This window comes from Carlito syrichta, unplaced genomic scaffold, assembly GCF_000164805.1.
Source record: "Carlito syrichta isolate Samal-C Ts95f unplaced genomic scaffold, Tarsius_syrichta-2.0.1 Scaffold315826, whole genome shotgun sequence".
Taxonomy (NCBI): domain Eukaryota; kingdom Metazoa; phylum Chordata; class Mammalia; order Primates; family Tarsiidae; genus Carlito; species Carlito syrichta.
The window spans coordinates 616,734-631,733 of record NW_007259922.1 but is presented as its reverse complement, the minus strand read 5'-3'; the positions used below and the strand labels follow the sequence as shown (position 1 = coordinate 631,733).

At 53.5% G+C, this 15,000-nt stretch overlaps 1 protein-coding gene across 1 annotated transcript; it reads left to right on the top strand.

Moving 5' to 3' along the window:
- Positions 1-46: 46 nt before the first annotated feature.
- Positions 47-14,751, top strand: CDR2L (cerebellar degeneration related protein 2 like). The gene is made up of 5 exons (XM_008073332.1): positions 47-122; positions 9,370-9,482; positions 11,700-11,848; positions 12,442-12,606; positions 13,565-14,751. The coding sequence occupies exons 1-5, from the start codon at positions 47-49 to the stop codon at positions 14,454-14,456; spliced, it is 1,395 nt and encodes a 464-aa protein (XP_008071523.1). The 3' UTR covers positions 14,457-14,751.
- The last annotated feature ends 249 nt before the right edge of the window (positions 14,752-15,000 follow it).

Genomic DNA, 15,000 nt, shown 5'->3' with positions numbered 1-15,000 from the left:
GGGCCTGAGCGGCGCCGCCGCACCACCCGCCCGCGCCCGCGGGGCCATGCGGAGAGCCGCCGGGATGGAGGACTTCGCAGAGGAAGAGGAGCCCTGGTACGACCAGCAGGACCTAGAGCAGGGTGAGCGCGGGGTGCACCCGGTGACCCCTGTCCGCCGCTCCATTGTTGGGCGCTTTCGCCCCGGGAAGGGCAGGGCTGGACCGGGCGCGCCCGACCCGGAGGAGTGATGCGTCTGGAGAACCGGGACGTGGAGAGGGGGCGCTGCCCGGGAAGACCCTGCCCGGACCGGCGGGACCTGCGATCGTGGGGGGAGGGAGGTCTTCCCGTTTTCCCAAACGACAGGGCATCCGGCGTCCACTCGCCCACCCCCGCCTGGAGGCGGCTACTGCCCGGCTGCCCTGGTATTGTTAGGGGGCTGAGCGCTGGCTGGGAGTCCTTGGAGGCCGGGAGGTGGCTCCTTCGTTGTGTTTGGACGGAAAGGTGGAGTGTGTGTAGAGGGAAGTTATCTCGTTCCAAGCCCGGCAGCACTCGTTCCTGCCGGGATTTATGAGCTCTAAGACTCCCAGAAAGTTTCCCCAACTCGCTTCCTACCCAGGGAGCAGTGGTGCCGGACCACGCCGGTGAAGACGTGGAAAGTCCAGTCCGCAGTGTGCCTTCTGCAGATGGGAGTCGCCCAACCCCTCCCTTCCCGGGTCCCCTCCCAAATGCACATGGTTTGGAGGGGATGGGTTTAGGAATTCCAGACAGGGTACCAGATTAAACCTTGCGCAAAGCGGAGCCACCTCTGCCGCCCCTGTACCCCCCATCTGAGGGCGGAAAGGGCGACTGACAGGGGTTCAGAAGCTAGTGATGAGGTGGCCGGAGTGACATCACTGGGAGTAGAGGGCGGGGCTGTTGGGACAGGAAGGAGGAGGAGGCCTGCTAGAGTGGAGTCAAATCCACCCTCTCCTCCCCCAAGGTGCCTTATTCTTGGATGGTCAGAGCTGAAGGGGGCAGGGAAACATGTCCAAGGAGAAGTGACCTTCCTATGGTCACAAGCAAGTGGGTGGGTGTGGACACAAGTCTAGTGCCGTTTATGCCACCTTGCCCTGCTTTGGTGTGCTCACACCCTGGTCTCCATCCACAGGGCCCCAGCAATCTGGCTTTTCCTTAATGTGAAGCATCTACCCAGATCCTGAAGCCTTTGTTTCCTGGCCCTGACCCACTTCCCCATGTGGCCAAGATTCACTGGCAGATGAGGCTCTGTCCTTGTGCTCAGAACAAGGGTTAATCAGCCTCGGGCGGAGGAATGTGGGATTGAGAGTACTAGGCAAGACCCCGCTGTGGTCTATGCCCTGGACTCTGGCCTCAGCCTCCCTGCCTGGAATGGGATACCCTGCACTGGCTGTGATAACCCCCTCCCCTATCCCGGGTACTAAACTTTTCCATGAATACCTATCAGGTTCCCCTTAAGTGCCAGATACCATCCTGTGAGCTGGGAATAGTCATAGCCCTGACCCTCAAGGTATACCTTGGCAAGTGAAGGAGGTGGCTTGTAACTAAGTGTAGGTGGAGAAGTATTATGGGCATAGGAAGCAGTAGGGCTTCCTGGAAGAGGCAGTTTTGAAAGGAAAGGTTGGAAGCTGTGTTCTTAGGAAGATGGCCCTTGGGGAGGCAGGTGCGAATATTGTTGTTGTCTCATTTAATTTCTCCATTCCTGTTGAAGGCTTTGGCACCATACCTGTGAGGAAGGAGCCAGGGAATAGAGGTGGGAGGTGTGCAGCTTCTCGAGTGGGAGTGGTATCCCAGATTCCAGCTGGGCTGGGCGGCCATGCTCTGGGAACAGGAGAGGAATGCTCCCTACAGGCCCCTCCTTCTCTGGTCCTGCTGGTCTGCACCATCCAGCCTGGCCTGGCAACCCCAGTGGTAGCCAGAGTCCAGGAACAAGAAAGGAAACTAGAAATGAGAGTCGCGGAAGAAACGAGAGCATTCCACCAAAAACTGGCTGTGCACTTACTGTGGGCCAGGTGCTGTGCTGAGCCTGGATAGACGTAGTCTCTGCCCTCAGGGGACTCCATATTACGTCAGAGGAGACCAAAATAAGGTTAAACTAACAATGGTGTCAGAACATGAGGGGCTCTGTGGATACTGGCACAGCAACAGTGAGAGCAGAGTCTTCAAAAGTTTATGCCAAGGCCCCTTTGAGCGGGAGGGTGGAAAGGATCTCCTAAGGCCGAGGGAGGGGGCAGGCGTTCTAGGGAATGTATGAAAGGGATGCTGTGCCCAGGCAGTGAGAACACTGAGGGAGGAGAGGCGGGCAGAGCCCCAGACACAGGTACCGAAACTCACCCCCATGGGCCCAGTCCCCTCAGCGCCCTACGGCAAGGCATGGAGAGCTGGATGGTGGAATGAAGCGAGAGCCCAGGGCCAGCCAATTGCGGGTCAGGCTCCTTAAATTATCTTCTGTCCAGTTGCCCCCAGGTTGCCTCTGAGTGACCCAGGAAGTGGTTTTCTCAACCAGCCACCTGGTCTCCCCTCCGCGTCCGTACTGTTTCCCCCTGCCTCAAGGGCAGACCCCAACTTCACTTTCCAGAAGTTTGAGCGTAGAGATCCCATTCAACTGTGATGTTTCTCTGTTCTGGTGAAGGGGAGCCGTTGTGATAGGCGAGGTCCTAGATTCTTGCTGTGTTCCCTCTGCCCACTGCCACGAGCACCTGCAAAAATAGAAAAAACCATTAATTATTAAGCACTGGCACTCCCTTTCTCTGCCCACCTCCCTCCCCAGCCTGAGGCCAGGAGCGGCAGGCACTATGGGTTCCTCTTTCCAGGCTGAGAGATGCCTGCTGAGTCATGGATTTGAAGTCCTGGACGCCCACCCTCTCCTCCCTCAGCCTTGAGGCCTTGACCTTGAGGCCTCAGCCTCAGGAAAGCTATGACATGGCAAGGGGAGGGAGGTCCTCCCTCCACCCTGGTTGCCCCAAAGGTGACCTGCCCCCAGTTTTGCAGACTCAGAGTTCCTGACAGTGGCCTGTGGGCTGGGAACAGCACTCCACAACCCTGCCAGATGGTAACTCATGTCCTCCATCTGAGCTCACACCTTTTACCTTTGTCTCTTTCCCTGTATGTATTTTCTGTCCCTTTCCCACCTCTCTCTTCTGGAGTCTCTTGTGCACCAGCCAGTGAGGGGCAGTGGTATTTCAAGGTTTCTTTTCAAAGACACTCCCTCGGCTCCCCAGCCATTCCTTCTCAGGATTCTGAGGCATTGCTTCATGTAAAACCACTAACGCCCCTGAAGGAGACCCCAGAAAACCCCAGGGTCCGGGCAGGAGAGACTCAGTAGCATCCCCAGCTTGATCCAGTGTGACCCATAAACCTGGCTGTGACAGGCTGTTTGTTACTTTGCTTCTACTTCCTGCCTTGCCATCTCTCCCTTTTTCCAGCTCCCAGGCCTCTGTCCCCTGAGCCTGGAGCCTGCCAGCTAGCTGGTGTCCTCTCCCTAGCACTTGACTCGACTCCGTCCCCTGCTCTGCAGCTTCTAGACTCTTCCGGTGCTGCCTCCTGGCTGCTTTGATCAGCTGAGCTTGCACTGTGATCCAGCTTCCCTGAAATGCTTGGAGATTCTGCCCCTCCACCCCACCCTTCTTCTGTGTTTCCCTTCTTCCCCATCCTGAATCACTAGGTAGCCCAGGTCATATTTGCTGCCTTAGAAGGGCAATCTTCAGTGTCCCCGGTTATGATGTGGTATCTACCACCCTGGTCTCCCAGCATTAGGAATATACACACAGCCCAGACATTCACCTGGAAGGAAAGGAGGGAATGATGTTGCATTACACTTGGCCCTTCCTCCCTCACCTCTGATGCTGTGACCCCAGACTCTAGTTAAGCTGCAGGGGCTCTACATAAGCCACCCATGTGTCCCCTGACACCACTGCAGGAGGTAGAATCAGTAGCACTGGCCTCTTTGCAGACCACCCAACAGTTTCCAAGGGAGAAAACATCTAGGAGGGTGGCCCTCTGATCTTTTTTCATTTATTCCTGAACTACTATATAGTTTTGGGGGCTGAACTGAATTGCTGCCCTCTTACAGAAAACAGAACAATGGCATGGCTCTCTCATCAGGAGCTGCTGTGGTCTTGTTGGTCTCCTGAGTTACTGCCAAGCACACAGCATAACACAGGGCTTAGTTCAGTGATCTTAACATCAAGCTTCACACTTTGTAGATGCCTCCATACTTTTGCCCAGCTTACAGTTAATAAATACATACAGCAAGTGTGTTCATTCCCTTATTAGGTTTATATTAGTCAACTAGTTTTTCTTGGCATCCTCATCAAAAAGTTAGTTGCTCGAGGATAAAGGTTCTTATCTATGATTTATATAATTTAGGTTTCTTTAATGGCCAGCGTAGGGGTTTGGGAAAACTGCTTTTGTCTTTCCAGGATAAGTTGTTGCAGCCTTGTTCTAGGATAGCAGCTTCCACGCCTTTTCAGAACGACATCTGGACATGGGGTCTCCTCTGGCTTAGGCCCAGCCCTGGAGGCTCCATTCTGACTGTTTTCAAACCTCACCTCTGTCTGCTCCTATTGGGTAGCTTGGCCTTTTGTCCAGGCCTGGTGGCTGGTCAGCCCCTCTGACTTTCAGGGTAACATCAGTCCTGCCCCCAGCGTGGCTGAAAGAAAGCCCAAGGCCCTGCCCTCAGCTGCCCACCACCAGTCACAGCTCTCCAAGCCTCGTCCGAGAGGAAGACCTCCACCCTAGGCCTATCCAACGCATACCAAGGGGCTCAGCTGAACCAGCCTTTCTGGGCAACTTGCCAGGAGGGGTATAGAGCCCATCCATCCCCTAGGGATCCGAGAACCATCCCTATGTCTTAAAAGGGAAAGCAGGAAAGAGCCAAATCCTGGACCCATATTGGCTTTATGCATCTTGAACTGGATTTATGCCATCAGCTGTTTTAAGAAACAGCCTTATAAAGTGAAAAAACACAGCCGGGCTCGGTGGCTCAGCCTCTGATCCCGCACCTTTGGGAGGCTGAGGTGAGTGGATTGCCTGAGCCCGCGGGTTTGAGACCCGCCTGGGCAGTGAGACCTCATCTCTACAATAAATCAAAAAATCAGCCGGGCGTGGTAGCACGCGCCTGTAATTCCGGCTACTGGGAAGGCTGAGGCGGAAGGATCGCCGGAGCCCAGCAGGTCGAGGCTGCGGTGGCCGGGAGCGGCCACTGCACTCCAGTCTGGGCGACAGAGTGAGACTCCAACTCAAAAAAAATTAAAAAATAAAGTGAAAAAACAAACAAACAAAACTTTCCTGGACAGTCTTTTGGCAGAATGAGTCACAAAGGACCACCTTTTGACCCAATAATTCTGTTTCCAGGAAAGCATCCTAAAGAAATGGGCAGCGATTTGCACAAAAAATTAACTTGTACAATGAAGTTAATTACTGCTTCGTTTTTATTAGAGAAAAAAATTGAAGACATTCTAAAGGCGCAACAATAAGAACTATTTAGGGATAGCTACTTAGGGAGCATATTACAATAGAATATCTTACACCCACTAAAAATGATTATATGGATCTGTAGTGACACAGAAACATACCCATGCTGTATTGTTCAATGAAGAAGGCAGCTACAGACAAATGTGATTCTGTTGACACAAAATTATGTCTCCAGGTGTTTTAAGCACAGAGTTGTTTGGAAGGATGGTCACCAAAATGCTAACAGCAATTTTCTCTAGGTGTTATATTTTCTTTTCTTTCTACTTCATTTCTCCCCTCCTCCCATTCCACACACGCAGAGTGTAATTTTAATTACTGACGAGTAACATTATTCTTTCATTTCAGACCATGTCTCTTTGAGGAACTCCCAGATATGGATCTAAGATTATTTTTTATTTTTACTTTTTTTTTTTTGAGTTGGAGTCTCACTCTGTTGCCCAGACTGGAGTGCAGTGGCCGCTCCCGGCCACCGCAGCCTCGACCTGCTGGGCTCCGGCGATCCTTCCGCCTCAGCCTTGCGAGTAGCCGGAATTATAGACGTGCGCTACCATGCCCGGCTAATTTTTGAGTTATTGTAGAAATGAGGTCTCGCCAAGTTGCCCAGGCGGGTCTCGAACCCGCGGGCTCAGGCAATCCACTCACCTCAGCCTCCCAAAGGCGCGGGATTACGGGCTGAGCCACCGAGCCTGGCTCTTTTTTCTTTTTTCTTTTTTTTTTTTTGAGTTGAAATCTCATTCTGTCATCCAGGCTGGAGTGCAGTGGCACACTCAAGGCTACCACAGCCCACAGCCTCGACCTGCTGGGCTCAGGCAATCCTTCTACCTCAGTCTTCCAGGTAACTGGAACTGTAGGTGTACACCATCACACTGGCTAGTTTTTTAATTTTTTTGTAGAGACGTGGTCTTGCCAAGTTACCCAAGCTGGTCTCAAAACCCTAGGCTCAGACAATCCTCTTGCCTCCGCCTAAGATAATATATGAGACATATTTTCAAGTAATTTTTTTATCACCAGTTTAACCTTTCTGCACTGTTAGTTTTTTTTGGTTTTTGGGGGGTTTTTTTGAGTCAAGGGTCTTACTCTCTTGCTCAGATTAGAGTGCAATGGCACAATCACAGCTCACCACAGTTTCCACCTCCTAGGCTCAGGTGATCCACTTCAGCCTCCTGAGTAACTGGGACTATAGGTGCACACCCTGCTAATTTTTAAATTTTTTTTGTAGAGACATCTTGCTGTGTTGCCCAGGCTGGTCTCGAACTCCTGGGCTCAAGCAGTCCTCCTCCTTGGCCTCCCAAAGTCCTGGGATTACAGGTGTGAACCACGATGCCCAGCCTTGTGCTGTTAGATTTTTAATATATTTTAATAAATATATAGACAGGGTCTCACTATGTTGCCCAGGCTAGCCTTGATCTCCTGGCCTCAAGTGATCCTCCCACCTCAGCTTCCCAAAGTGTTGGGATTACAGGCACAAGCCATTGCCCCCAGCCTTGTACTGTTAGATATTTTTTTTTTTTTTTTTTTTTTTGAGTCGGAGTCTCACTCTGTCGCCCAGGCTGGAGTGCAGTGGCACACTCACAGCCACCACAGCCTTGACCTGCTAGGCTCAGGGGATCTTTCCACCTCAGCCTTCCAAGTAGTTGAGACTATAGACATGCACCACCACACCTGGCTAATTTTTTATTTGTTGTAGAGATGAGGTCTCACCAAGTTGCCCAAGCTGGTCTTGAACCTTTGGGCTCAGGCAGTTCTCTCGCCTCGGCTTCCCAAAGTGCTGGGATTATAGGTATGAGCCACTGCACCTGGCTAGATTTTTTTTTTTTACAACAAGCATGACTTAAGAAAAAAACATTTAAGCTATCTTAAAAAGAAAACAGCCTTGTGAAACTCAGCATGAGCCTACTCTAAAGATTTCTTTAAGGATCTGCTCTCTCCAAACCAGTCTAAGTCTCTGAATTAAGCTGCCTAATCTTTTTTTTTACAGCTATATTTATATTTAATTTACACACAATACTATTCACTCACTTAAAGTGAATTCAGTGGTTTTTATTATATTCAGAGTTGTGCAACTATCATCACAGTTTTAGAGTATTGTCTCCACCCTGCCTAACTCTTCTTAGAAATAAAGGGAACAATATACATTTAACATACGCATGTGTGGTGGGGGGATTGTTTCTACTCCAAATGTCCAGCAACCATCACACAACTCAGAACCACAAAAATAAATTTTTTTCAAGTCAGGGTCTCACTCTGTTGCCCTGACTGGGGAGTGCAGCGGCATGATCATGGCTCACTGCAGCCTCAACCTCCTGGGCTCAGGTGATCCTTCCCAAGTAGCTAGGACTGCAGGTACACATCACCGTACCTGGCTAATTTTTAAATTTTTTTTTTTTTGTAGAGATGAGGCTGGTCTCAAACTCCTGGGCTCAATCGATCCTCCTGCCTTGGCCTCCCACAGGGATTGCAGACATGAGCCACCGAGCCCAACCCACAAAAATAATTTTTAAAGATTTTTTTTTTTTTTTTGAGTTGGGAGTCTCACTCTGTCACCCAGACTGGAGTGCAATGGCCACTCCCGGCCACCGCACCCTCGACCTGCTGGGCTCCGGCGATCCTTCTGCCTCAGCCTTCCAAGGAGCTGGAACTACTGGCGTGTGCTACCACACCCGGCTAATTTTTTGATTTATTGTAGAGAGGAGGTCTCGCCAAGTTGCCCAGGCAGGTCTTGAACCCACGGGCTCAGGCAGTCCACTCACCTCAGCCTCCCAAAGCGCTGGGATTACGGGCTGAGCCACCGAGCCCGATTTTTAGAGATTTTAATGCCTGCCACTTCCTTCCAGACCCTTCCTCTGCCTCAACCCTTCAGCATCCCCCTAAAAATGGCAGATTCCCTCCCAGCCTTTCTGATGGGTGCTAATTTATCTTTGGCTGGAGTGGGGGAAGAGAGGTTTGGTCCTACAGGGTACAAAAATCAGGGCTGCTGTGGGAGGAGGATGGTTTTGCTGCCCAAGGAAAAGAGAAGCTTTGAGAAATGGGCACATGTCACCAAGATCAAATGGTAGTCAACCAGGGTAAGAATACTTGAATTCTACTCCAGGCAGGGCCATAAACCAGCTGGTGACCTTGAGCAAGTCACTTGTGCTTTCCTGCCTGTCTTCCATAAAAATGAAAGCCCAAAGAGCTCTGAATCCTCTCCCAATCCTGATACCCAGCCAGCTGTTCTGCGCTCTCTGCATATCCGTGAGCTCCTATTTACTCTTCCAGGCCAAACTTGAGGGCTGTCCATTCTGCCTGAGCCTCCCATCGCCCCCAGGAAGCGTGACACTCTCCCTTACCTGTCATCCCAGGGCACTTTGCCCCATGTCTGTCGATGCTCTTATCACATTCTGCTCACTCATTATGTTTTTAAAAAGGTCCACTATGCACCAACTCTGTGCCAGCTAGGGGATATTCCAGACCCTGGGGATATCAGTGAACAAAACAGATAAAAATCTCTCCCACAAGCTCACAATTAGTTGGAGGAGGCGAACAAGATAAATGAGTTACTTGCTGGGTAAGTGAGATACTGCTCAGTGCTTAGGAGGAAAATTAAGCAGGGGAGAGAGTGCAGGGCCAGGGAAGGTGCAACTCGGAATCAAGTGGTTGGGGAAGACCCCCTGGAAGAGGTGACATTCAAGCACAGACTTGAGGGAGAAGCGGAAGCAAGCTTTGGGAGTGTCTGGGGGAAAGACGTTCCAAGCAGAGGTGACGGAGCCAAGGCTCAGCTCCCCTCCAACCTATGTCTTGGTTACCTTGGGGTCCCTGGGGTCCCACCCAGAACAGACATTCTGGACATTGATGGGGGAGCCTCCGCCTTTGTTTTCACGCTGCGGTATTTCTCCCACCCTCCGCCCCTCCCATGTAGACCTGCACCTGGCTGCAGAGCTGGGAAAGACGCTGCTGGAGAGGAACAAGGAGCTGGAGGAGTCCCTGCAGCAAATGTACTCCACCAATGAGGAGCAAGTGCAGGAGATCGAGGTGAGGAACCCTAGAGGCCCTGCACATGCTTGCCTCCCCCCATCAAGGATTTCTTGACCTGTGTGTGCCTTTGTGCAACTTAGGGGAAAAGTGCCTGCCTAAGCCACTCTGCCTTGGCCTGACACGACTATATCAGGCAGCCCTGTGTACCCCTCCCTCAGCTGAAGACGAATACATCAAAGCAAACCTGCCCCTAGAAGAGGGAGGAGGGCCGAGGTGAGAGGATTGCCTGAGCCCGCGGGTTCGAGACCAGCCTGGGCAACATGGCGAGACCTCATCTGTACAATAAATCAAAAAATTAGCTGGTCGTGGTAGCGCATGCCTGCAGATTCCGCTACTTGGAAGGCTGAGGCAGAAGGATCATCTGACTGGGCTCAGCAGGTCGAGGCTGTGGTGGCCGGGAGCGTGCCACTGCACTCCAGCCTGAGCGACAGAGTGAGACTCCAACTCAAAAAAAATAAAATAAAATAAAGAAGAGGTAGGAGGGCCCCGGCAGAGACATTTGCTCCTGCCCCATTCTAAAAGTTACTCAGAGCCGGACTCGGTGTCTCAGCCTGTAATCCCACGCTTTGGGAGGCTGAGGTGAGTGGATTGCCCGAGCCCGCGGGTTCGAGACCCGCCTGGGCAACTTGGTGAGACCTCATCTCTACAATAAATCAAAATGAGCCGGGCATGGTAGTGCACGCCTGTAGTTCCAGCTACTTGGAAGGCTGAGGCGGAAGGATCGCCAGAGCCCAGCAGGTTGAGGCTGTGGTGACTGGGAGCGGCCACTGCACTCCAGTCTGGGCGACAGAGTGAGACTCCAACTAAAAAATAATAATAAAATAAAAATAAAAATAAATAAATAAAAATTAAAAAAATAAAAAATTAGCCGGACTCGGTGTCTCAGCCTGTAATCCCACCTTTGGGAGGCTGAGGTGAGTGGATTGCCTGAGCCCGCGGGTTCGAGACCCGCCTGGGCAACTTGGTGAGACCTCATCTCTACAATAAATCAAAATGAGCCGGGCATGGTAGTGCACGCCTGTAGTTCCAGCTACTTGGAAGGCTGAGGCGGAAGGATCGCCAGAGCCCAGCAGGTTGAGGCTGTGGTGACTGGGAGCGGCCACTGCACTCCAGTCTGGGCGACAGAGTGAGACTCCAACTAAAAAATAATAATAAAATAAAAATAAAAATAAATAAATAAAAATTAAAAAAATAAAAAATTAGCCGGACTCGGTGTCTCAGCCTGTAATCCCACCTTTGGGAGGCTGAGGTGAGTGGATTGCCTGAGCCCGCGGGTTCGAGACCCGCCTGGGCAACTTGGTGAGACCTCATCTCTACAATAAATCAAAATGAGCCGGGCATGGTAGTGCACGCCTGTAGTTCCAGCTACTTGGAAGGCTGAGGCGGAAGGATCGCCAGAGCCCAGCAGGTTGAGGCTGTGGTGACTGGGAGCGGCCACTGCACTCCAGTCTGGGCGACAGAGTGAGACTCCAACTAAAAAATAATAATAAAATAAAAATAAAAATAAATAAATAAAAATTAAAAAAATAAAAAATTAGCCGGACTCGGTGTCTCAGCCTGTAATCCCACCTTTGGGAGGCTGAGGTGAGTGGATTGCCTGAGCCCGCGGGTTCGAGACCCGCCTGGGCAACTTGGTGAGACCTCATCTCTACAATAAATCAAAATGAGCCGGGCATGGTAGTGCACGCCTGTAGTTCCAGCTACTTGGAAGGCTGAGGCGGAAGGATCGCCAGAGCCCAGCAGGTTGAGGCTGTGGTGACTGGGAGCGGCCACTGCACTCCAGTCTGGGCGACAGAGTGAGACTCCAACTAAAAAATAATAATAAAATAAAAATAAAAATAAATAAATAAAAATTAAAAAAATAAAAAATTAGCCGGACTCGGTGTCTCAGCCTGTAATCCCACCTTTGGGAGGCTGAGGTGAGTGGATTGCCTGAGCCCGCGGGTTCGAGACCCGCCTGGGCAACTTGGTGAGACCTCATCTCTACAATAAATCAAAATGAGCCGGGCATGGTAGTGCACGCCTGTAGTTCCAGCTACTTGGAAGGCTGAGGCGGAAGGATCGCCAGAGCCCAGCAGGTTGAGGCTGTGGTGACTGGGAGCGGCCACTGCACTCCAGTCTGGGCGACAGAGTGAGACTCCAACTCAAAAAATAAATAAATAAATAAATTAAATAAATAAAAGTTACTCAGTGCCCCAACTCACCCATTCCCAGTACCTGACCAAGCAGCTAGACACCCTGCGGCATGTGAACGAGCAGCACGCCAAAGTGTACGAGCAGCTGGACCTGACAGCCCGAGACTTGGAACTGACCAACCAGAGGCTGGTGCTGGAGAGTAAGGCTGCCCAGCAGAAGATCCACGGGTGAGGACCTGGCTGGGGGCTGGGGAGGGGGCGAGGATGAGGCCCAGGGCCAGGAGCACACATGAGCCTTTGGACTGGTGGGTGTGACTGGTGAACTTCTCCCAGAAGCCCAGGCCTAGGCACCTGCGGTGGTAGTGAGTTTACCCTTGTCGATTTCATGTGGTTTGACCTTCAGAGCACAACCCTTCTTAAAGCACCAACTATACACCAGACTCTGTTTTACATGCTGGGATACAAAGATGGGGATACAAAGAGCACTCTCACCCTCTGGGAACTCGCAGCCTGGGAGAGGAGGCAGGCGTGTAAATATATTTTACTGCAGTGCAGTATGCTAAGTGATAAAGGAGTAGACAAGGAACCGAGGTGGCACAGAGGAGGAGTGATCAGCTCAGCCTGGGAGGTATGAAAGAAGGGTAGGTCCCTGGGCATGCAGAGGTTTCCTCGTCAGACCTCAGGACCAGGCAGCACAGCTCAAGTGTGCCTATTCCCTACCCTGTGTCCCTCCATCTGCAGGGAGCCAAGGCTACAGTGAGGCGGACTGGCCCTATTTGCTTAAAACTCCCTCCCATGCATGTCCCCCACCCCACCCCCAGGCTGACAGAGACCATTGAGCGCTTGCAGGCCCAGGTGGAAGAGCTGCAGGCCCAGGTGGAGCAGCTGAGGGGCCTGGAGCAGCTGCGAGTGCTCCGGGAGAAGCGGGAACGCAGGCGTACCATCCATACCTTCCCCTGCCTCAAGGAGCTATGCACCAGCCCCCGGTAGGTGAGAGCGCCACTCAGGGTCCCTGGGACTGCCAGCCAGGGAGGAAGGAAGGAGAAGCAGCAGGTGGAAATGAGAGTCGATGCATCATCCGGGCCATCAGAGACCCTGGTCCTGTTGCTAATGACAGTCATGGCAGCTGGCATTTACTGGTCACTGGCTGTGTGCTGCCTCTCTGCTGATTTCAACCTCATCGCAACATGGTGGGGGGGTGTTTTATTATGCCTATTACTCAGATGAGAAAACCGAAGCTCAGAGGTTATATGTCTCATCAAAGGTCACCTGGTTAGTAAGAGGCACAGCCAGAATTCTAAGCCAGGAGGGATTAACCACTGTGCTTTTCAGATCCCATCAAATCTAAGGTCAGACAACTACTGTATAATGTAAGAATACATATTGCATATACAGTGAGTGTTCCCATAAAGGTCCTGGCAGGAAACAGCTCCTCACACAGAGTAGTGGAGGAGAAGTTAGTATTGAAGAGGTGTGAGAAAGGTGTAGGAGAACCCCAGGGGCACTGCAGAGTCCCAGGGCTGCACAGAAAGGAGCTGCCAGCCCCAGGCCTGGAGTGGCAAGGGGAAGGAGGGGAAGGGCGGGTTACGGGCACCTAGAAGGTGTGGAGAAGGCCGCCTGGCCAGCACTAACCAGGAAGAGAGCCTAGGGAGGACATACCCCACAGCCTCCCTCCGCTTCCCTCCTGCACCTTCTGTGGGCTGAGCTGAGGAGAGAGGAAAGCTGGCTGAGGCATCCCTGTTCTGGCCTGGAGGACTGCCGGCTGTCCTCCAGGCCAGAACAGGGGCAGAAGGGTGGAGAACCAATGGAGAGGGACAAACAATTCCAGCCCGGTGGACAAGAGAGATGCAAGGCCCCGGCTGGGCCGGGGCGGCAGGGGGTGGGAGGCTGGCCTCGGCCATGACCACCACCCCCTGCCCCGCCCCCTGCCTCCCTGCCCGCCAGGTGCAAGGATGTCTTCCGCCTGCACAGCTCCTCCCTGGAGCTGGGCCCGCGGCCCCTGGAGCAGGAGAACGAACGGCTGCAGACCCTGGTGGGGGCGCTGCGCTCCCAGGTGGGCCAGGAGCGGCAGCGCAAGGAGCGGGCGGAGCGGGAGTACGCGGCGGTGCTCCAGGAGTACTCGGAGCTGGAGCGGCAGCTGTGCGACATGGAGGCCTGCCGCCTGCGCGTGCAGGAGCTGGAGGCCGAGCTGCTGGAGCTGCAGCAGATGAAGCAAGCCAAGACCTACCTGCTGGGCCGGGAGGACCACCTGGCCGAGGCCCTGCTCGCACCCCTCACCCAGGCCCCCGAGGCCGACGACCCCCAGCCGGGCCGCGGGGACGATCCCGGTGCCCACGACGGCGTCTCCTCGCCGGCGGCCTCCCCCGGCCACGCGGTGCGCAAGAGCTGCAGCGACACGGCGCTCAACGCCATCGTGGCCAAAGACCCGGCCAGCCGGCACGCAGGCAACCTCACGCTGCACGCCAACAGCGTGCGCAAGCGGGGCATGTCCATCCTGCGGGAGGTGGACGAGCAGTACCACGCGCTGCTCGAGAAGTACGAGGAGCTGCTGAGCAAGTGCCGGCAGCACGGGGCCGGCGTGCGGCACGCCGGCGTGCAGACCTCGCGGCCCATCTCCCGGGACAGCTCGTGGAGGGACCTGCGAGGGGGCGAGGAGGGCCAGGGGGAGGCCAAGGCCGGCGAGAAGAGCCTGAGCCAGCATGTGGAGGCCGTGGACAAGCGGCTGGAGCAGAGCCAGCCCGAGTATAAGGCGCTCTTCAAGGAGATCTTCTCCCGGATCCAGAAGACCAAGGCTGACATCAACGCCACCAAAGTCAAGACGCACAGCAGCAAGTGACCCTTTCCCAGCCTGCAGCCTCGCCACCTCCCCAGGGTCCAGGCGGTGGGGTCCTTCGGGCCTGGACCGTGCAGCCTTCCGTGAGTGAGAGAGCCCCTTAGCAGCAATACATCACAGCACGTGGCCACTCCAGAGATGCATGAGGAACGGCCCCTCGATCTGGAAGCACAGCATGTTCCCTGCTGACGTGGGAGGCGGCCAACCTGTCCTGCCTCCCAGGAGCCTCTGGTCATCCCACGTCAGCCCAAAGGCTTAGCTCAGAGTTTCAAAGCCAAACGCCCCCACTCCCCAGAGAATTCCCCAGCTCCCCAGCCCCTGGCTTCTTGACCCTGGGCCTCACCCTCGAGTTTGTGGCCAGGCTTCTGAAAGCCAGAAGTTCGCTTTTTTTTTTCTTTCTAAGCCTGTTTTTTCTGAGATTTGCAATGCAAGGTCTCCCTGACCCCTTGCCACATCTGGAAACACTTGAAAGGGGACCCCAGAGCCAGCTGTTTCAGGGGTCTTCTGGACCACCCACTGCTTCTCCCAGCCATGATGCGCTGATGTT